The sequence below is a fragment of the Clarias gariepinus genome, chromosome 3 (assembly GCF_024256425.1).
Source record: "Clarias gariepinus isolate MV-2021 ecotype Netherlands chromosome 3, CGAR_prim_01v2, whole genome shotgun sequence".
NCBI lineage: Eukaryota > Metazoa > Chordata > Actinopteri > Siluriformes > Clariidae > Clarias > Clarias gariepinus.
In genome coordinates, this window is record NC_071102.1 from 35,845,537 (window position 1) to 35,868,253 (window position 22,717).

Sequence of the window (22,717 nt, forward strand, 5' to 3'; positions counted from 1 at the left end):
ACACACTATGAAAAAAAAGAGGGCGTGTCTGAGCACGAAGAGTACCGAGGTTTTTGTGTACTTACTGAGAAAGCTGCAACATTGGCCCTTTGATGGGGGACATCCTAGAAAGATATTTTTATAGAGCTCAGCATGCACAAAAAAAACAACAAAATGATGGAGAAAATGAAAATGCAGAAAAATATAATAATAATAATAATAATAATAATAATAATAATAATAATAATAAATGACACAAATGATAAAAAGAAACATATAGGTCATGAGAACTTATGAAAAAACATAAAACCAGCATAAACCAGTAATCATAAATAAAATTAGATGATAAAAAAAAAACATGACTGAGCTGTTGATCTTGCTGATATTAAATGGGGAATTCAAGTCAAAGGGGGACGTTTGATTGAGCAGAATGACAGAACAGTTCTGAGAGAAAAACTTAAATTATTTCTCTATATAATACTCTGATACACTTATACACTTATCCCAGAGTTTCGTAATCAGACTGCCTACTTCACGTTTAAAACACTGGCCTTGCAAGAACTCTTTAATGGTCCAAACATGTGATCAGGACTGTATGGGGAATGTCAAAATAACTCACAGCTGAGTTCCTGTAATGTGCAAATTGTGTTGGTAAATGATTTTGTAAAACTGCTGTACAGCGATACAAATATCCGTGAGCCAAGAGGAGAACAAACCAGCAGGAGAAAATGACAAAAAATTGTCAGTAAAGGCTTACTGTATGTTATGCCTGAGCTGTAGATTTTGAAAATTTTGGTTCTGAAAGTTTAGTTGCACCCCGTAGTGTTTTTGTATAATTATTTATTTTAATGTGTGTTATGCGCTTAAAGAAAAAATAAAAGTAGATTTTTCTTAAAAGAAAACCATTTAATCTTTTTTTCTCTTATATATTTTACATTGCTGTTTCATTAAGCAAAACAAATTTTATTTGATTACTCGATTAATCTATTAAATTTTGGGTGGAATACTTGATTGCTAAAATATTCGATAGCTACAGCCCTATACTGTATCAATCGCTTTTATGTCTTCATAATAAATACATACATAAATTTATATAGAACTACAGAAAAATACAGCCTGAATAGATGTAGCTGAGATCGTTGATGCCTCTGATGTGTGTAGACAGCTAGTACAGCTAGCTCGCTACACCAGGCTAAGCTGAGAATAAAGATACAGTAGAACAAAGTAGAGGACGTAAAAGTAAATCGTGTGTAGATTTTATATAAAGCTGTAGATTATATATAAAGCTTGTGGGCATGGCCATGACAGGCCATGCCCACAAAAGGCAAACTACAAATGAGATGAAAGACGCATATCCTAATATTTCTAATGTACAATAAGGTATTGCACACGTGAGAACTGCTTAATAAATAGTCAAGTCTTAAGCAGGCCTTTCTCCCGATCTCTGTAGGAGTAATCTGACACAGAAAACCCCAAATGTAAAAATCTATCTCAGAACAAGCATCGTTACCAAACAGCAGGGATACGCTACGACAGCCAAGCTTTCGGCACCATCAGATCTTCTGATCTCATGCTGCAGATTAGCGCTCGGCTAATTCCATCAGGCTAATAGGATCCTGAAAGGAATAATTAGGCCTCAACAAAATGCCGTCCACGGCGTAGTCCATACAGCCGCGTGGATCAAGAGGAGCAACGGAATCTCCCGGGAAAGCACAGCTTATCACTCAGTCGTAATAATCACAATAATAAAGTTCAGATGCTGTGTGAGCTTGTTTCCCAGAATGCTTTGCACAACGTCCTTCTTTACTACAAATCCATTGACTTTACTAGACTGTAACCTAATCAGCACTGGACTAGAACATTAGCTTATATCACATTAATTACAGCATATGTGTAAAGAATTAAATGCTTTCAAATTTCAAACATACAGTACTGTAGAACATTGTGAATGGTCAAGTGAAAATGCTTCAGGATTGATCACTTGCAGAAATAGATTTTACTCTTTTTTCTTCTCCCTCATTGTTAATGAGAGCAGCTCTGACTCTCTCACACACACACACTGTGTACTCTTGATCCGTGAACCTGTTGAACCTCCTGTTTCTGTTCCAAACAACCTGTGATGTGTGTGTGAGCGTGTGAAAGTGTGTGATTGTGTGAGTGTGTGTGGTTTCAGGCTAGACTGAGTGATTGCCAGGTATGTTGTGACAGAAACGCTGGATTGTGTCCAGAATCTGCAGCCGCAGCTTTGTGTCTCTGTCTTTAACGAGGTTAGCATCAAGACGTTGTTTCGGTTTCACTCTGTGCTAGTGTGAACATGAAAAATAACATCACGGAAAGGAATTAATGGGCTTACAGAGATTTACTATCTATCTTCTTGCAAACAGGTGCAAACTGAATGAAGGCCCAGGAGATCAATCGCTTAGTTTTCAAAATGTATGTGGACACTATTTTGGCCTTATAGTGTATAGAAATTGTTTAGTGCACAGGGTCGGAGTGGCATTGGTAGTTCAGTGGTAGGGTTCTCGTCTGCCATGTAGAAGTCATAAAAAAAATCAAATAGTCCAATTAAGTGCCCAGAACAGAATATGATGACATTATAAGTATTAGCATCTACAACTGTGTAAGGTTTTTACTGTACAGCATTCATTCATTCATTCATTCATCGTTAGTATCTGTCTGGGCAGGGTCATGTTGGTTAAATTAGAGCTAGACTCACAAAACATAGCTCTCTGGTTGATTGCTAACCTTTGTAAATTGCTCTTTAGTTGAGCCTAAACTAAAATAATGTAGCTGATGTTGAGGAACTGTCTGAACTCACAGGGCCCAAGGAGTAAGAAGTCCCCTTCTGCAGACAGGGTATTAAGCTCTTCTATAATAATAAAAAAAAAAAACTTTTGGTATTCCTTTGGTAATCACCTACAACTCCACTACCAAGTGTGCCAAACCCATGCTGAACCATAACAATCTTATTTAGAAGTTTAGTGTGGATTTAGTATCTATTAGAGCATACTATTAAGTAGATTAGTACACACAGTGAGATTTACCATGGTTTTAGTGTCTATAAGAGCATACTATTTAGTAGTTTATTGTGCAGGGTGGCATTTAGCCATGGGTTTAATATCTATTAGAGCGTACTATTCAGTAGTTTAGTGCACAGGGTGGGATTTAGTCATGAATTTTTATTCTATCTATTAGCATGCACTAGTAGTTTAGTTTAGTAGTTTACTGCAAAGGATCGGAGGGGCATTGGTGGTTCGGTGGTAGGGTTCTCGCCTGCCATGTGGAAGGCCCAGGTTCAAGCCCCACCCAATGCCCAAACCCCAGCCACTGCATGCAGCACCGGTCCCAAACATCAGGAAAGACATTCAGACTAAAAACGGTCCCGAGTGTGTGGACCGGATGGTCGGCTGTGGCAACCCCTTAATGGAAGCAACCGAAAGAATAACAGTCTGCAGGGTGGGATTTAGTCATGGATTTAGTATCTTTTAAAGCATACTATTTAGTAGTTTATTGCCCAGGGTGGGGTTTAGTGGATTTTTCGACTGCTCGAGTAGTAAAACATGAAGCGATCCATGTCAACACTAAACAAGGGGATTCTTTATGATTCATTATGAAGAGGCAAGAAATGTGTGAAGAACAGCAAATCACTACAATCCACCTTCAACTTGAGAAATGCTACAATGTTGCATTTTTATTCAGCAACTATATTACAAATTTTCAATCATGGATTAATTATTTATTGATTAATTGATTGATTGATAGCTATGATTTCTTCCAAATCCGTGACGAACCGTACCGAACTCGTTATTTTCTACATTCCGTCATTGGTGACTCAGCTCCATGCTGCCTATAGAAATGCATCACGTTTCATATGTCACGATGTTCCTCTACACTCTACATAGTGCCCTAAACATACAATAGGAAGCTGTTTGGGACAGAGCCCATTCTGAGCGGACAGCGCCGTGGTGCTGAAAATGAAAACCACACATACACACACGGAAGAGCCACGCCGGCACATAGACCACTAAAACCAGGAACTCAGACCGCAAATGCGTGTAATAAATGACTGAATGGGGTGATGAGAAAGATGAAAGAAAAGATGGCGCTCAGAGCCGAAGTGAGCAAAGATCAAACGCTCAGCCCTCAGACCTGATCTAACCTGCCGTGCAACCAGCTCCAGACTGACAGCATGCAATAACCTGCATGCAGGAGATGCATTGATGAGGAAGCAAAGAGACAGAGAGATGCATCCAGCTGCAGTGTGCATGTGCTCTGCATGTTTACACCGAGCTACATTTCCTCTCTCAGCACCGGCAAGCTGCGGTGTTGGATTTCCCAGCTCTAAAAATAACGTTGTAAAGAGACAACACACACACACACACACACACACACAAATATGATCGATCGGCTTGCTCACTTCAACATGGACTGCTCCTTCTCTTCTTCTTTCTTCTGCCGATCCATGACCGAGAGGATGATCTTCCTCTCCTCCTCGGTCAGGTGGCTCAGATCCGGCATCTCTGGAGCTGACATCTTTCACACACACACACACACACACACACACGGCAATGGAACATGTCAGAGACACAGATAGAACATCATCATTCCTTTAGAGAGGTGTGTGTGTGTGTGTGTGTGTGTGTGTGTGTGTGTGTGTGTGTGTGTGTGATGAAAGCCTGAGGCTCTGCAGAGAAATGCAGTGCAGCACATGGAAATCATCATCATCATCATCCTCACGTGCACATTTATCTTTACACGCTGAATGTAGCAACATTATGGCAACATTGTAACACCTATACTGCATTGCCTTTTAAGTGTGCGCGCGCGCGTGTGTGTGTGTGTGTGTGTACGCATGCATGTGGTGAGTAACAACACGGTCATCAATACAAACACAAATCAACCTCTTACCTTTTTAAATTTTTTAGCTCCACATCATGATTAATCCCAGTCTAACCCATTTCTGCAGCTGTCCTGTGCAAACCCCCGTCTCACCTTCATCCAGAGAAAATAAAAATAAAAACATATAAAATCTACAAATCGTGCGGCCTTTTTGATTTCCTTTATTATTTATTTTTTGCGCCCTCCTCCCCGTTTTCCTTCCTACTTCCCTCTTTCTTCTCTCCCCCTTCTAACCTGCACCTCCTCTCCTCTCCTCTCCTCTCCTCTGGGGTGCTGCCTGTTTTCTCCCCCAGATTTCCTAAATGCGGGAAAAAAACGGATGCAAAAAGAGGAAATGGAATAAAATGAAGCGGAATAAAGCGGGTGGGCGGGGTCAGGCGTGCTGACGTCACCAGCTTCCCGTGCGGCAGGTTTGTTATGGAAGGCCTGCGGGGACAAAACGCGGGATGAAGCCTGTCTGTAGATCGCGTGCGCTTCCTAGTGAACACACAGCACACTCGCGCACAGGGTGATAAACCTCACCAGTCCGTCATTACACCTTATAGGGCGCCTAAGTAGGCAGCATCAGTAGTGTTGCATCCCTAATCGTTTCCTATTAAATATATAGAAGATAATATATATATATATATATATATAGTGAGGATTTAACAATAATTATAGCACTTAAGTCCAATTCAATCCAAGTCAATCTGAGGTATTTAGAAGCCTGACCTAACTGCAGACTAACAGTAACTTTAATTATTGTAATGTAACATGTAATTATTTAACATAATAATTATTTAGTTTAATAATTAAAATAAAGTCATTTGTTCATAATATTTTGCTGTATTTCGTAATATAATTTATTCACAATTTAAAAATTTTCATTTGTCATTTTCAAAGTTCGGGGCGCCGGACGAACGCGTGTCTATGTAGGCGCGTGAATGTTTTGAAAGGCATGTGTTTTAAAGCTGAGCTTTAATTGGGTTTTTTTCAAATCATCCTTGGGGCGGAGTTCTGTGCGCCTCGGACCCGCCCACTTTTATTCTTAACGAATCAATATTGTTTTTAAATATTTGGGCTCATGTGATTGGACCATTCCCAACGAGTTTTATTAACGGTCAGCAGATTGTTATTTAATGTATTGAATGGTGATTGACGTAGAAACCAGATAAATATGAGAGAAAATTCTGTAATTTCTTTGCTAAAAGGCGATCGGGTGAAGAAAGAAAAAGTTAAAGAGCTTGGACCAGATCGACCTGATCTTATAATTAAGCAGCAGTCAAGTGATCACGGCCGAGCTTACACTCCGTGCTTTTACAGAACTTCTTATGGCTATTTATAGACGATTATTAAAAGTTAAATTGTAATTTTGTTTACAATTAATTAAATTGTAATACTGTAATTGATATGTGCAAAGAACACTCACTCATTCCCACTCATCGTCTATACTGCTTTCTCCACCTAAACCTTAGAGGGTCAGTAAATTTCAACAAAGCAATCTGAAAACATCTTTAATTTACCACTAATTATCATTATTCAAAACTAGGATAGACTATTTTAATATCTAAGATCTATGATTTATTACTAAACATGAACGTAATAAGTAAATATGAGAAAATAACTATAAATAAATACATTTAAACCTTATGTTCACTGACAGTTTAACATTCATATATCATATAAAAATAAAAATAAAATGAAAGGGGTTACAAAACTCGATCTTAAATACGCATAGAATTAATCATGATTAATATTTAATAATTAAAAAGAGTAAACCTTTGGCAAGCCGTAAATAAATGTAGTGTATATTAAAACTTACAAGCCTAGTAAAGAAATGCAGCAGCTTTTAAAATCACGTTTTTGACAGTGAACGTGGTGCGGCAGCGCCCTCTACTGGACACACGGCAGAATACACACAATGTACAATCTGATGGTTCATCAGCTACATGGTGCATTTATTATACTGTACTGCATATCGAATAAGGAGGATCAGGGTAAGTTTACTGTTTGTTTGTTTGTTTGTTTGTTTGTTTGTTTTGCATTTTGATTTCTCAGGGAGTAATAAGGCAGACGTGTGCTTATAGAGAAGCAAAATACAGTAAGAGATGGAGAGAATGTGATGGCACTAATTTGATGATTTTTTACTTTAATCAAAAACTTAATCAATATTTTAGTGTTATATTTATCATTTACATTGCATCATATCTCAAATGATGCTAACATTCATTCATTATGTATTAGTATTGATTTGCTGGCTTTTACTTAAACATTTTACAACTTTAAAACTAAGTTTACCATGGACATTTAATTCTTCTTCTATTGAGATTTTTGCTTTTTTGTACAATCTCCCTATTCTCTTTGTCAACATTTGTATAAATAATCTCATCGTGCTTATCAATTCTGCTATTCATCAATTAAACATTCATGAGACCTGCTCAATACCTCGTTGATGCTGATAAAATAAACTTTCCTCACTTTATCCTAAGGGGATGCTAACTTCTGCACAACCTTCAGCCCCTGACTATGAATTTATCATTAATATACAGTTTGACATAATGGTGATCATCTTTAACACCTGACGAAACATGAAAAGCACAGTGAAAACTCCTGCAGTGTTTACAAGCTTAACTTTGGTTAGGCCCAAAAAACAATGAGTTGTGCTCATCTAAAAATAACACAAAAATGAGAGAGAAAGAGAGAGAGAGAGAGAGAGAGAGAAGCAGAAAGGGTAATTAAGATCATTTAAACATTCCTTTCTGTAACTCCACCTCATTCTTCATCCTCCACAATTACAGCTGAGCTTCAGAGCAGACGAGGACGACTGAAAGCTGTGATGGAGTAAAAGAGTTCTGTTATGTTTAGTTATTGGATAGTGAATCACAGTTAGTTCAGAATTTTTAAACCTAAACTTGGAGTAGAGAAGCCAAATAAACACAAGGTCAATGTCGTCATGTTAAACAATCATTTTTTATCTTTCTCCTGTATTTTTGCCTTCTTTACCTTTATTCCTTGTTTAAGGTCATGTCTTGAGGATGCTTAACCTGAACACACATACACAAACGCACACATATGACACTGACATATGATATTATCATAACTGCACCTATAATTAACTTTTGGCTATACCTAACCGTGTTCTCAGTGACCAATGAAAAGAATTTTATCTCTGTTGGTTTCCAAAAGTACAAAAAAAAAAAAAGGTCATGGCCATGGGGACTAGCCAAATGTCTCTTCAAGGTCAAAACGAGGTCGAGTACTCCAAACCGACATGCTAGAACAACAAATGTGAGAAAGAAAGTAAGCGCAGGGTCTCTCTCGTACACACACTCAGGCCACAAGGTGACCACTGTGGCTCAAACCTCAGACTTCAAACTCCCATATAATCTTTCTATAGCTTTAACACACAAACACATTATAAAACCATTTCTTCATACATAAGTAATAAAGACAGTGTGTGTTGGTGTTACAGTAAAACACTAAACGCTGGCTTGCTGTGATGAATCAGTCACAGTTAAGACCCTGAAGTTGATTTATTTTCTTTTAAGAGAATGTCTCCGAGTGGTTTATTCCTCTTACACAAAAAGCAGTTTTCTGTTTATTTTTATTTATAACACATACGAGGTTGAATTTTAAATTTTATTCATTTAATATTATATAAATTATATAATTATATAAATATTATAATATAAAAATTTATCCGAACGCTGGCTGTACAAAGACAAATCATCATTTTTTTAATGTAATCTCTTTGCTTTTCAATACACACTTCACTCATTAAAAAAGACAAACGCACTGTTGCCTTCACTTCACCTCTGACATCAGAATTGAATCTTCGTGCTCGTAGGGCTGCTTTCAGGGGACCAAAGAGGTGAGAGACTGATGGTGCGAGATCAGAACCATAGGGAGGATACTTTAACACCTTAAAACAAAAACAAAAAAAAAAGGTTTTTGCAGAGGTTCGACGGTGTAGGCAAAAGTGTGTACATTGTCATGCAAGATCATGACGCTCTTGGATAGCAGTCCTCTGCGTTTAATCCGAAGTTCAGGCTCCAGCTCTTCATTAAGTGTCTCACTATAATGTTGAATGTTGAGTACTGTTAAATGTTCAACCTTTTTTCTAATAATGTTCCAATACTGGTCCAAGAAAACTGTATCATTGGTGAATTTTCCAGTTAATTGTTGACTTTTGCACTTTTCTGTGATTGGCGATTGAGGATGTTTCCGTTCCATACCCTTCCGTTTACTCTCAGGCTCGTCACCAGTAATGATTCTCTTTAAGAAACGGTGCGAATTTGGTTTGCAGATATCCAAAAACTTTTGTTTACACTCTTCCATGAGTTGTTTCGGCACCGGGTACACCCTCAGACCACAGACAAACTCGAATCACTGCACGCTGCTCTTCTTTTGTAGGGCATCCATTTTAGCCCGCACCACTGTTACAAATGGACTGATGTAACACCTGCGAAGCCGTGCCCGGAGACACAGCAGTCTTCAACGTCTCCCCTCACCAGCGCCTCACTTTATTCTCCCTCTTCAGGTTAATAAGACAAAAGCCCTGCAGCTTGTTACGCCGTGTTAAAGTTACAGCTTTACCTATGACGGTAACAAAGCACTGACACTGGAGACTCCTTCCATACATCATACACAAGCACATTTCTCCTTAAAAGAAAACATCACCGTGTCAACGATCACAGGTTCATTCATGCGTACTTCACTGCACACATCCTTGTGAATGAGCAGTTGCTATGGAAACATATAATAATGTATGGTAGTTAATTAGAGTGCATTAATCAACGCCTTCTGACCAATCACACACCATGTCTGTGAGCACAGCAGCTGTACTGAGTTTATTACTGCAGCTGTACACTGATACTAGTAATAGGAGCTGCAGTCCATCTCAGCGCATGCGTGTGTGTCTGTGGCTCTGCAAAGCGTCTGTATAAGCATGCACGCGCACCCACACACACACACACACACACACAGGGTCAGACATTCCCAGCATTACTCTCTCTTTTTAACACACACACACTTGGTCAGACATTCCCAGCATTACTCATTCACACACACACACACACACACACACACTGGTTCAGACGTTCCCAGTATTACTCATTCACACACGCACGCACATACATTTGCGTGTCTGTCTGTTCCATGTTTTACAATGCGGTCGCTGACTGAGCTCTGCTTCATCAGCACAAAGGACACACACACACACACACACTTAAAAAAAGGTCTCATTTATTTCACTGAAAATATAAGCTAACATGTTTAACATACAAACCAGACACAGTGGAAGTGAATCATGCTTTGAACACTGGCAGGGTGTGTGTGTGTGTGTGTGTGTGTGTGTGTGTGTGTGTGTGTGTGTAAGGGGGGAGGTGGAAGGATTTGAGTTCACATCTGGAAGTCTTCAAATAGGACAAAGAAGTTGGATCGTACGCAGAAAAGTCCAGTGGGCGTGTCTTCCCACTTAAGACACGCCCACCAGTATAACAGAGACACACCCTGCTCTTAAAAGGTTTAAACATTTTCAGGTTGAACATATTTTTCTGATTATAACTCTTTCTGGACTATTATTTTTATATACTGTGCATAGCGGTGCTTCCTCTAGAGCTGTGTGTGTGTGTGTGTGTGTGTGTGTGCGTGTGTGTGTGTGTGGTGTTCCACAAGTGTGTGAAGAAACATTAACTAACCTAAGAAATCTATATACTGCAGATACATCACTGCCCTGAACCTGACCCGTCATCTTGTAACTAGCTAAGGCTGGAGAGGATTCCTGTAGAACACCGACCAGTGGAGAGGAATACATGTGGGAGGATGTTTGCTAACTGTGTGTTTTTCGGGATGAGAGAAGCTATTATTTAGGAAGCTCTTCGATGATCATCCTGGATACGGAGTTCCAGCCCGTGGAGGCGTCTCCGCGCGGGTAATCGGAGCAGGTCCCGACCCAAATCGCAACGTCCACCAGACCAGCGCTGATGCCTTCACACAGACCCTCCACTGCATGACAACACATACACAGGTTTAAACTTCAGTACAGATTATTTACACATGCTGCAGATCCACCATGTCTGTACAGATACACAGAAAGGCCAGAAGTAAATACACCCCAGAGGCGCTACCTGTGGACGTGCGGTGCATGTTGATGGTGGAGTTGAACTCCGGACTGCCCTGGTCCAGGTAGATAATGGACTCGATGGGTAACGGCCCCGTGCACTCGGCACCGTTAAAGGTGAAGTACCAGCGACTGCAGCAGGCCGTCTTACACTTCAGCCGGAGCGAGCCGCTAAACAGCACACGCAGGGCGCTATCCGAACGCAGCTTAGTGAACGTGCAGTCCTGCAGGGACAGAGGACACACACATACACACGGATACACGCTGCACAAACTTAAAAAAGAACACACACTCATTAATCACTACAACACATGTTTGTTGACGTCCTAAAAAAGTCCTAAAATGTTTGTTCTGATTGGCTGAGAAAAAAAAAAAGAAAATATTGTTTTTAAATATTTTCTTATTTAAAAAATAAAGACTGATTTAAAAAAGAAAAAACATGATGTTTTAAAAGAACAAAAATTAAGAATAAGCTGCCAATTAAAATATTTAAGAAAAGAAAAAATGTGGAATAAAAAAAGACAAGAGAAGTGGGAAAAAAAGCAAAGAAAATTAAACCTCTCCAAAATAATAACTAGCTTAAAATATACAAATACTAGCTTATTAATACAAATAAAAAAAAAAGAAAGACCAGAAAATTAAGAAAATTTAAAAATGTAAAAATTAGCTTTATATTTGCGAATTGTATTTAGGTATTAATTAGTGACTGAGTGGAAGTTTTGTTTATTATTGTGTAAGAGCTGTAAGTGTCGAGTGAGAGTGCCGTAGTAGAAGCAGGTGAAACGTTACAGCGATCTTGCCGAGGTCGATGCCGTAGTTCAGCGCGCTCCACGCACACTGCTTGTAGTTCGGCTTCCACGACTCCTCAAATCTCTCCATCACACACTCGCCCTTCTCCCCCTTTAGCCCATCACGGCCGGGGATGCCCGGGGTCCCGGGAATGCCGTTTACACCCGGATTACCATCTCGCCCCTGGACTCCAGGAGGCCCCTGAGCACACACGCTGTACTGCAGAGTGTGGAGAGAGAGAGAAAGAAAAGGAAAACAAGACAATTGAGTCAAATTTAAGAACCGTGACGAAGCTGAACTGGATGAACTAGAGAGAAGAATGCGTAGAAAATTAAAAAAAACACAAGTAAAATAAATAAAAAGTAAATAAATGACATAACATCACTAAAACACAAACAGAAAACAACTGCATATAATTACTTATTTTCGTACAATAAAACACGCACACACACAGACACACACCGGTTACGGCGACACACTTTTCCCAAACACACCCTGAGTTCCTGTGGGATATTAGCTAATGGAAACCAAACCTTGGTGGGCAGCACGACACAAAATCGCCTTATACACACGCACACACACACACACACACACACACTCACATACACTCCTAACCCCGCAGAGCCCACACACTCCAGGGTGTGTTTGTACGTCTCCCAGGAGCTGAAGAAGCAAATTCTTCAAAGCCCAAAAAGAAAAAGTGCTGACAGTGCTGAATGGAAATGACTCGATCCCGAGTGCCAATGTGAGCTGCACGCAGAGGCACAGGGCAGTTTTCTCACGCTGCATTCTGGGGGCTGAAAATTTCCACAGGTCAAAGGTCAAGCACAGAACATACTCATGACACGTAAATTAAGATAAAACCAAAGCCATAACAATGCTGTCATGAACTCGTAGGTATATAATCACACACCCCTGTACCCAAAACATCCTATCTGCAAATATCAAACTGCATTACGGGTATTATGGAGCATCTAGGGTCAATAATAAACACTAAACCTAAGTCTAAAAACTTCCCCCAAATAGAAGTGCATGTCCGATTATAGCAGAGAGATCATACAGACCATTTATTCACTTCATGTATCCAATAATCCTGAGAATTAACTACAGTGCAGCTTCTGCATGTGTGCTGTGTGTGTTTTAGAGGTGGGGGGTCAGAGGGTCAGGAAGTTTGAATGCAAATATCTCCTTCTTCACATGAGTCTCCTTAAAGGACGTACTGTTCTCTCCACAGCAGAGACGCCTGAAAGCACAGCATGACTTCTCTCTCTCTCTGCGGCTCTGGATCTGTTTAAAACCTCAGGAGAATGTGTGATCACATCCCAACACAATGGTCATTAGAACTGTAGAATATCAGGCCACGCCCACTGTCACATTTGAACAAACTTTTGGTGATATTATATAAAAATTGAAGTTGAATGAGGAGGATTTAGTATAACCTTAGGAGAAAACCTCATTCAGGGACACTTAACTGTTTCCTGAATTACCCACAATGCCATTCAAGTACATTCTGACAGCGGTGCAGCTTCACCTGAATGTAAGTGCAGCGATGCGGAGGAGCTTTAGTCCTTCAATCTGCTTAGATCTCGCACCTTCACATCTGTACACTCAAACATCCAAAAAATCAATTCAATCTTTTAAATCAATTTTCACTGCCATCAGTGCATTGTATTATGGGATTTGTTCTAAATCCCATATTACCTGGGACTCACTCCAACACTCCCATTTAGCACTGCACAATTAATCGCATAAAAATTTACATTGAGATATGGACCTGAATTTATTACTGATATTACACGTACACTCAGGAATTTATGTAGGGTGTGTCAATAATTTCAATGTTTCTTTAAAAATATTTTTTTAATCAAAAGAATTAACAATAAATTATAATTTGTTCAATCTTCTTTTTTTTACCATGTTTGGCATTCAGTAAGTTGCTTTAACGCCACCTTATGGTCTTGATCTCCCTTAACTTCCTTTCAATTTTAATCTTCCTATTAAACACCTTCTTCCTTGTCTTCTTTCTTCATTTTCTAAAAGACTTTTCACACTGCGCTCAACCTTTCCAAATTCTCGTTGCTCCTCCCCTGAGCCAGAGAGAGCTCCTCTTTGTCCCACTTCCTCGGTGTTCCTTCCTTCTCTCCCTCTCTTTATACACTCACTCTTTTTACTCAGTACAAACAAAAAAGTTCCCTTCTATTTAACAGCAATAGCAATAACAATAACATTCCTCTGTGACATCACAGAGGCACACAAACTAACTTTTCATAGAAATAATGTAAATACGACACCGACCCATACATTAGCATCAGACTCACTAAACACACCACAGACATCTCAGTCTGAACAGATGGAATGTGCATCAGGGTAAAGTTTGACTTCTAATCTAAGACAATATGTGAGAAGGAATTAGATTTATTGGTGTGAATAAAAGACTAGTAGAACAGTTAGGAAGATCTGATTATGTAAATAAAAAAAAGATAAAACACTTTGCTTGTGTTAGAAAGCAAATGCATGGACTGGATGGAGTTTTAGGAGACACAGAGTGAATGCTGAAGGATTTTTTTTTTAACTCACCTTGTCCACGAATTCGGTGTCCCTCTCACCCACAGTCTTTCTGTCTTTAGCTTTCTGAGTCTCACAGAGCGGGAAAACGAGCCAGAAGCAGAGGACAAGCGGAGACAGAGACAGAAACAGAGACACAGCTCCCATCTTCACACAGTACCACACACTAACTCTGTGCGCGTTCTCGATTCGGAGCGCGAGCGTAGACGCGCGCTCCAGGTTAGATCTTTGGGGGCGTATTTATAAGCCGTTGTGTCCGAGCGTGATTGACAGGTTAGCAACCAATCACATCGCTCCCCGCTTGCAGCGCGGTAAACACAGCCGGCTTTCGAAGAAATGTGATCTGCGCGTCTCTGCGCCTTGGAATTAGGAAGGGATTTTTAATTTTTTTTTTTCTTACATTTTTACTTAATTTTTTCTCAGTTTCTATTGATCATGTTGTGTAGAAAGGACACAATTTAACTTAAATGTTAAACGTTATTTATGTAGTAAGTGTGTGTATTCTTTAATAATCAGTTTCTCAATTAATCATTGGGCATACTTAAATTCCACTATATGCTTTATAATTGTGACAAGCAGAGATAAAAAAAAATAGGATTAAAAAAAGACAAGCAATATAATTCACTCACTTACTCATCATTACCGCTTAATCCTGTATTCAGGGTCGCAGAGGGGCCTAGAGCCTATTCCAGGAGACTTAGGGCACAAGGTGGGGTACATCCTGGACTGGGTGCCAATCCATCGCAGGGCACACACACTCATACATACACTCACACACTAAGCATTATAGTTAAGAAGTAAAAATATAAATCAAACAGAATGAAAATAACTAAGCTCCCCTTCTTCTAAACAATGCACACGTTTCTTTTAAAAGTTGTAAAAAAAAATAGAAGCTAAAAAGATACAAAAAATTACTTGTTTATATACACATAAATGTGTATAGATAAAAAAAAAAGGTTTTTTGATGAAGCACAAAAAGTGAAAAAAAAATAATAATACTAAAAAAGAAGGAACAGAAAATAATGGGACAATGTATAACTGAACAATTAAAAAATATAGGGAATTAAAAAAACAGAGAATAAAAGGTTGTGCATAAAATTATATAAATTTATTTATAACATTTTTATTAAATTGTTTAATTCATTTATTGTGCTAGGAAGTACACTGGATAAACAAATGTATTGTATGGGGAAAAATAAATCAAGGCGGTTTGGCAGTTACACAACTACAAAGCTCAGTAAGCTCATTAATGGAGGAATTCTTTATTAACCTTTAAGAGACACCATGGGGTATAACAAACCAAACAGATCACATGGAACACATTTTGAAAGACATCACATGGCAATTTCCATGGTAATGTTAAAGTTAAAAGCTCTAGGTGATATACAGTATATTGCCAAATGTATGTGCCAGAAGGTAAGGTAGGTAAACACCGATGTTGGGCGAGACAAGTCGCTTGCAGTCCCCGTTCCAATTCATCCCAAATGTGTTCTCTCTGGTTGAGGCCAGTCAAGTTTTTTCACACCAAACTCGATTATCCATGTCTTTATGGACCTTGCTTTGTGCACTGGTGCGCAGTCATGTTGGAACAGGAAGGGGTCGTCCCCAAACTGTTTCCACAAAGTTGGGAGCATAAAATCGTCCAAAATGTCTTGGTGTGCTAAAGCATTAAGAGTTCCTTTTACTGGGAGTAAGGCACCAAGCCAAACTCCTGAAAAACAACCCCACATCATAAATCCCCCTCCACCAAACTTTACATTTGGTACAATGCAGTCAGACAAGTACTGTTCTCCTGGCAAACGCCAAACCAAACTTATGACTCATCCAACATGGCCTACCACTTTGTGGCTCAGTTGCTGTCATTCTCAATCACTTCCACCTTGCTATAATACCACTACAGTTGACTATGTATTATTTAGTAGCGAGGAAATTTCATGACTGGACTCATTGCACAGGAGCATTTTATCACAATACAACACTGGAATTTACCAAGCTCCTGAGAAAGAGCATTTTTTCACAAATGCTTATAGAAGCAGCCTGCACGCCTAGGTGCTTAATTTTATACACCTGTAACCATGCAATATAAGAGCACCTGAATTTAATTATTTGGATGGGTAAGTGAATACTTTGGCAATAGGCTGTATGTTCAGGATTTTGTTAAAGAAATGAATATATTATTTAATAAATATTATTAAATATATCATGAGATGGTATTAAATAATTATAATTAATAAATAGGATCAAACTTACTTTCAGTAATAAAAAAAAATTGCTAGTTCTGTTATATGTACAACTTAGACACAGACCTTGGGAATTATGGGAATTATGTCATGACTTATGGAATTATGGGACATGGGAATTATGTCATGGGTACACAAATTCACAGATTGTCACATGACTGCACCAGTGTTCATTAGATGTCACTTTGCGGGGCTTCATGAAATAAAGTAAAGGATAAAGCTGAATAAGGAACTTTCTAGAACATTTAAACGGGATGTGGTTTCTTATGGGTTTCCGAATACATAACTGCAGGGTCACACACACACACACACACACACACACACACACAGTGAATTGAGTTTTTACTTCCCCATCTAGCAGAACAGTGTAAAGGGTTAATGCCACACAATATGATCACAAGACAATAAGAAAAAAGAAAAAAGAAAGATGTACTTGAATAGGATAAATTTCTAGAATACCTGTTGTGGTTACAGAGCGGCAAGCAAGGAATGAGGTTATTGACTGTTGACCTGTCAGTCTACAAAGGGACATGATGCTGTCCTTTACACTTCTCCAACAGTTGCTGAATGTTCCTCAAAAATGCCACATTTAACAATTATCATTATTGTCAACAATTTTAAAATAACATGAATGATTAAATTTGTAAAGTAAATAATCAAGTAGTCTTGATAGTTGCTTATTTTAACCCCTTCAAAAAAAACTTTTTTTCTCTACTCAGCTGTTCTTTAAAGAAACTAAATATTAAGTGATATAAATTATATCCGTGAGCTCAAGTGAATCAATGCACTGGATAGATGAGAATACAGATTTATTGCAATCAAAGCTAAATACAGGACAAGAATCAAAGTTACATACAAGAACTACAGTACACAATGTGAACAACATAACTTAGGATATATGAAATGTCATATTTATGTTTTTAATGGCGAACCCATTGTACCTTCATCATTATACAATCTTTCATCACTTGGTAAATTTCTCTTTTCTCCTTCCATATATGTGACCAACAAGTCATTCCCAAACCTCAAAATAACCACTTTGAATCATTTCTAATAAACAGTGCTAATATACTGTGTACATTAAGCCTGACTTTATTATTCTGTGTGAAGCTTTACCTCATCATCTTACAATCACAACCTGAACAAATGAGAACAGACTGGCCAGGAAAACATGTTGGCTTTCGCACAGGCATGAACAAATAACACTTCTCAATCAAAAGAATCATCTTGGTGCTCATCAGCACCTTGATGAAGCAGCATTCTCAAATGAGTAATCCTTGCAACCTACACATCATCTCTCATTACCTGCACCTCTGGCAGGCTCGTTTTTTTATACATCATAATCACATTTTTCTCATCTGCATTCTGTTGAGTCGCTTGTGCAGCCAGGCCAAACATTCTTGACTTCATGTCTTGGATCCAACATGCTAAGCAGCAGGACACAGCTATCAATATCGCTGCTACTAACACAATCCCGAGACTTATCAGGATTGTGCTTTCACTTGATGAGAACAGAGATGAGAACCAATTCTGTTGCGCTTCATAAGTATTTCTAACATGTTCATCTCTAAGGTTCTTTAGCTTTTTTAATAGCTTGGTAAAGTCTCCATCTGGCCCAGTGTGCAGTGGGATAAAGTTGTCTCCAGGCCAAGCCATGGTACAGACACCGGGGCACGTGTATCAGGCGTAACTCGGGTGTACTGACACAGATAAAAATGGGTACTTGATCCTGCAGAACACAATGAGAGAAACACGTAAACTAAACAGATTCTGGTTTGTTCTGCACAGTAAGTTTCTCTAAAATATGCATACACATTTTAGTTGCACTTTAAAACATGTTTATAGTTCTAAAATGATTATTAATACAAACTGAAGTACTCATTGTTGTCAGGAAAAGAATTTGTAGAAATAGTTAAAAATATATTAGTATATAATATAAATACTTGTTTCACTTCCTGTTCACTACCCCACTTTATTGCTGTTACATTAGCGAAAATATTAACTAATCTCAGTACAAATATACAGTTTAGCTTTTCCAATCAATATAATTAATATCTTTTGGTGTGGGTGTTTGTTAGAATTGAGCAAGTAGCTTGTTTTAAAGTAGATTATAAAATCCGGCATATAACTGTCCATAACATTGCTTTTTCTCAACATTTTGATTTCACTTATGGTGCAGGTTAAATTTCAGACAGATATACAAGTCCTGCTTCAATTAATTTTGTCCAACCAGGTTAGCTCTAACGTATAAAACAAACATATAATTGAAAGAGCGAGTTCTGACCAATAAAAAGACAAAACCTCTCTTTTATTTATATAGATAATAACGTCAAGTTTACTGCAAAAGCTTTAACAATTCACAGGGATTTTTTTTTAGGAAAAACTTAATATCCTCTTAAAACAAATGTAACCATTAAAAACTATATACAAAAAGTAAAATCAGAGTCACGTGATGTGGAAGTGCAACGGTGCGAGCAAATGGAAAGAAAAAATAAAACAGGATATAACACACACCTGTGGGCGACAACACGAGAAGCACTTTAATTGTCTTCAGGTCTTCTGCAACACCTGACCACTATTTATTCACACACAAACAAAAAAAAGGTTTATTATAGAGAGAGAGAGAGAGAGTGAGAGAGAGAGAGAGCTACTTTAAACGGGCATTATTATCTGGTCACGTGACAAACTGCGGCCCACCATCTTAAGTGGCGCGTGAAATGAAAACATCTACAAAACTTTTATTTGTGGTCAAAATCACGCAAAAACAGGTTAAATATCGTGAAGTTATTGACAGTAACCATAGACATTTTGACATGGAGTATGAACTTACCTGAAGTTGAGAAGCAGCACAGTGAGGCGCAGGGGCAGGTCGGGGGGGAACCACAGCATAATAATGAGTCGCTCGCGAACGAGTCGGATCTATGATTCGGCTCTTTTCCGTGAACGATGAGAGACTTTTTTTCTTTCTTTCCAATTATGTTGACTAATATAAATTATGTATACGCACATATCCTAATCACTGGTCAAACCAATGCTAAATGTTGCTGAATTATAAAAGACTAAGTAGTAACAAGTGAAGAGCTGTTTAAGAGCCAAAGAGTCGATTCTTTTTGCTGAGCGGACCCAAATGATCTGACTCTCATCACTACTGCTGAAACTCCACTTTTTGGCGGGTGGCAATGAGAATTAGGTGCATTACTGCCACCTGCTGGATCAGAGTGTAGTACAGTACAGTAGTTGACTGGTAAAGAAAAAAAATGTCAGATTTATATAAATATACAATGGAACCTTGGATTGCGAGTAACTTGGTCCGCGAGCAAAAAAAGATTTAATAAATTAAATCTTAATTAACTAGTTAGGTCTTGATATACGAGTAGTAAGCATGCTCTTTGTCTACTGAGTGTCACGTGATCACAACTAAGCCGAAGATACTTCTCTTGTGCGCGCTATGGAATTATGGGTAATTGTCTTCCATGCTCAGACTCAGTGTGCATGCTAGTGATGAAAAGTTTAAATAATTTTAGTGATTTGGTTCCTTGAATCTCACAAATCTTTTTTTACGCCATTTAGTTCATTTCGTTGTTTTCATCATAAATAAATTAAAATGTTACATTTCAATAAACAGACCCCAATATGTCTACATACACTAATTTTGGCTATAGTTCCAATAATGAAAATATTATAATGCAGCTAAGGACATATTATAATTAACAGAATGAGTAGTCCTATCGGAGTCACGATGCATAGCGTCTATGGGAGTCACGTGACAAAAGAATGAACAACTCGGGACTTGAAGACTCGCTGAGAACCATTTAATTCTGTTTCCTGTGTGCCGCACTGCATAGCGTCTATGGGAGTTACGTGACAAAAGAACGAACAATTTAGACTAGACGATTTATTGAAAAAGAATTGCTCAGTTCTGTTTCCTGTGTACTACACTGCATAGCGTCTATGTGAGTCACGTGACAAAAGAACGAACGACTCGGGACTTAAAGACACGTTGAGAACCGTTCAATTCTGTTTCCTGTGTACTGCGACAGAGCAATGTTTCCATTACAGTGTGCGTGCACAAACACACACACATGTGCGTCTGTGCGCACAAACACATCTGCTTGACCAACCTACAGGGCATTAGCCTAAGGAGATTTTGCACATGATGTCACATCTCACCATGTTGGTGGGTAAAGAAAATGAGTAGTGATTTTAATGTCTGACTCCTGTTTGGGGGTTGGTTGAAGATACAGGGATGACATAGGCTTCCTGACAGACAGGAAATAATTGTGATTAGCAGCGACAAATCTATTAGGAGTTCTATCAATTATTTTTATTCTTATATATTGTAATAAGCAGCATACTTACATTTACCATATTTAGCTGTTATTTTGTATTATGACTATTGCCACAGATCATATTCACCTTTTAATAGCTTTAAAAGTATTTACAGTAAGAGACAGTGTAAAAAGTAAGTGGTAAGAATGTACACAACTGAGAGGGGTTTGTAATAATCCAGCATCTTAAAATCAAATAAATTTTTTATACTGTAATATTGGCTTATTTTTATAAAATTATATATATATAATCATTTTTACATAACTTCTGTTGTCAGAAGATGAATGCCGCACCCCTACGTCCTTTTTCAGGGTCTTTTGTACAGTCTGTTACAATGTATGACTTTCTTATATCTATTTATTTTATGTGGTTTTGTACAAATGCTTATACTGGAAGAAGTTCAACTGTCTTTGTTTTACCTGTACAGACCTACAGTTTACCTACAGTATGGATGTTATAATAAACTGCCTGTGAGGTTGAGGCAAATACAGAGGCAGTAGGGCTGATCTTTAATTTACATAAGCCTACAAAAGAATACATGTATTCTTTGTTTTAATATTGCTGCATATTCAGCTTAGTGCACAATGACTCTGTAACGACCTTAAACTGTGCCCACTTCAACCTGCACAGAAGACAATGGGGAAGTGTTTAAAGCAGCACAACAGACTCTGTTGACTCAGATTTGACTCTGCAGACGTGTAAAAAATATCTATAACCAAGGCATGATAAGGTTATAAGGTTCAATTCAATTCAATTCAATACAATTTTATTTAGATAGCGCTTTTAACAATGGCCGTTGTCTCAAAGCAGCTTCACAAAAATGAAAGAATTGTTTTGTTTTTTTTAAAGAAAATATTTGGAAGTGTGTATCTGTGAGAAAAATGTGTCTAGATAAGAATGAGATGAATGAATGAATGACGAATGAAATGTCTCTGATGAGCGAGCCAAGGGTGATGGCGACAGAGGCAAGGAAAAACTCCCTGAGGTGACAATAGGAAGAAACCTTGAGAGGAACCAGACTCAACAGGGAACCCATCCTCATTTGGATGACAACAGATAGAAATTATATAACATCATGTGTGTTATGCAGGTGAAACTACAATATAACAAAAGTTATTTGAATTAACATGAAGTCCAGTTCAGCACAGGGAGTCAGTAGGTGCAGATGGGGTCTGGATCACTGAGAGCACAGGGGCAGGATGTGTAACTCCAACCATCATAAAGCAGAATCCAGCTGGAGCTGGTCCTTCTCTGGATGCCTCAGGATCCTCACAGGGTTGGCCTTTGTCTACTGAAGCTGGTACAATCTCCAGATGCCTCGGCATGGGTAGAAAAATAGAGAACAGAAGGAGAGAATTATTGTAGTTGCCATTCAGGATAGATGTACTGAAGTATGAAGTTATGGGATGAGTATGCCAGATTAAAGAGATGCGTCTTTAGTCTACTTTTAAACTGGGAAACTGTGTCTGAGCCCCGAACACTGTCTGGAAGGCTATTCCAAAGCTTTGGAGCCAAATATGAAAAAGCCCTACCCCCTTTTGTAGATTATGAAATTCTGGGAATTACCAGAAGTCCGGAGTTTTGTGATCTTAAGGAACAAGGTGGATTGTAGCGTTTCAGAAGACTGGTTAGGTATGTGGGAGCTAAACCATTTAAAGCCTTGTATGTAAGTAATACTATTTTGTAATTAATTCTAAACTGAACAGGTAGCCAGTGCAGGGATAATAATATTGGGGTTATATGATCGTATTTTCTGGATCTAGTGAGAACCCTGGCGGCTGCATTTTGGACTAACTGTAGCTTGTTTATTGAGGAT

The 22,717-nt window shown here is 38.5% G+C and overlaps 2 protein-coding genes and 1 long non-coding RNA gene across 12 annotated transcripts in view; all 3 read right to left on the bottom strand.

Moving 5' to 3' along the window:
- The window catches only part of rims2b (regulating synaptic membrane exocytosis 2b), a 77,080-nt gene extending 72,568 nt beyond the window's left edge, over window positions 1–4,512 (bottom strand). For all 10 annotated transcript variants that reach the window (XM_053491916.1, XM_053491915.1, XM_053491912.1 and 7 more), the window contains exon 1: window positions 4,397–4,512. In XM_053491916.1, coding sequence (XP_053347891.1) covers window positions 4,397–4,512 — 116 coding nt within the window. The remainder of the gene's footprint in view (window positions 1–4,396) is intronic.
- Window positions 4,513–10,102: 5,590 nt separating this feature from the next.
- Window positions 10,103–14,518, bottom strand: cthrc1a (collagen triple helix repeat containing 1a). Its single transcript, XM_053492958.1, has 4 exons — window positions 14,345–14,518; window positions 11,768–11,986; window positions 10,986–11,202; window positions 10,103–10,863 (listed from the first exon to the last, which is right to left on the bottom strand). The coding sequence occupies exons 1-4, from the start codon at window positions 14,477–14,479 to the stop codon at window positions 10,721–10,723; spliced, it is 714 nt and encodes a 237-aa protein (XP_053348933.1). The 5' UTR covers window positions 14,480–14,518; the 3' UTR covers window positions 10,103–10,720.
- A 3,292-nt stretch (window positions 14,519–17,810) lies between these two features.
- LOC128519626 (uncharacterized) lies at window positions 17,811–19,484 on the bottom strand. The gene is made up of 3 exons (XR_008357865.1): window positions 19,403–19,484; window positions 19,087–19,147; window positions 17,811–18,301 (listed from the first exon to the last, which is right to left on the bottom strand). It is a non-coding gene; the product is annotated as an uncharacterized LOC128519626 (long non-coding RNA).
- Between the last annotated feature and the right edge of the window lie 3,233 nt (window positions 19,485–22,717).

Excerpts from the sequence above, each read along its gene's own strand:
- cthrc1a (XM_053492958.1), bottom strand. The coding sequence starts at position 14,479 with ATGGGAGCTGTGTCTCTGTTTCTGTCTCTGTCTCCGCTTGTCCTCTGC. Across the intron at positions 11,987-14,344 it reads ACACCGAATTCGTGGACAAG|TACAGCGTGTGTGCTCAGGG; the intron begins GTGAGTTAAAAA and ends CACACTCTGCAG. Across the intron at positions 11,203-11,767 it reads TCGACCTCGGCAAGATCGCT|GACTGCACGTTCACTAAGCT; the intron begins GTAACGTTTCAC and ends CTGTCCCTGCAG.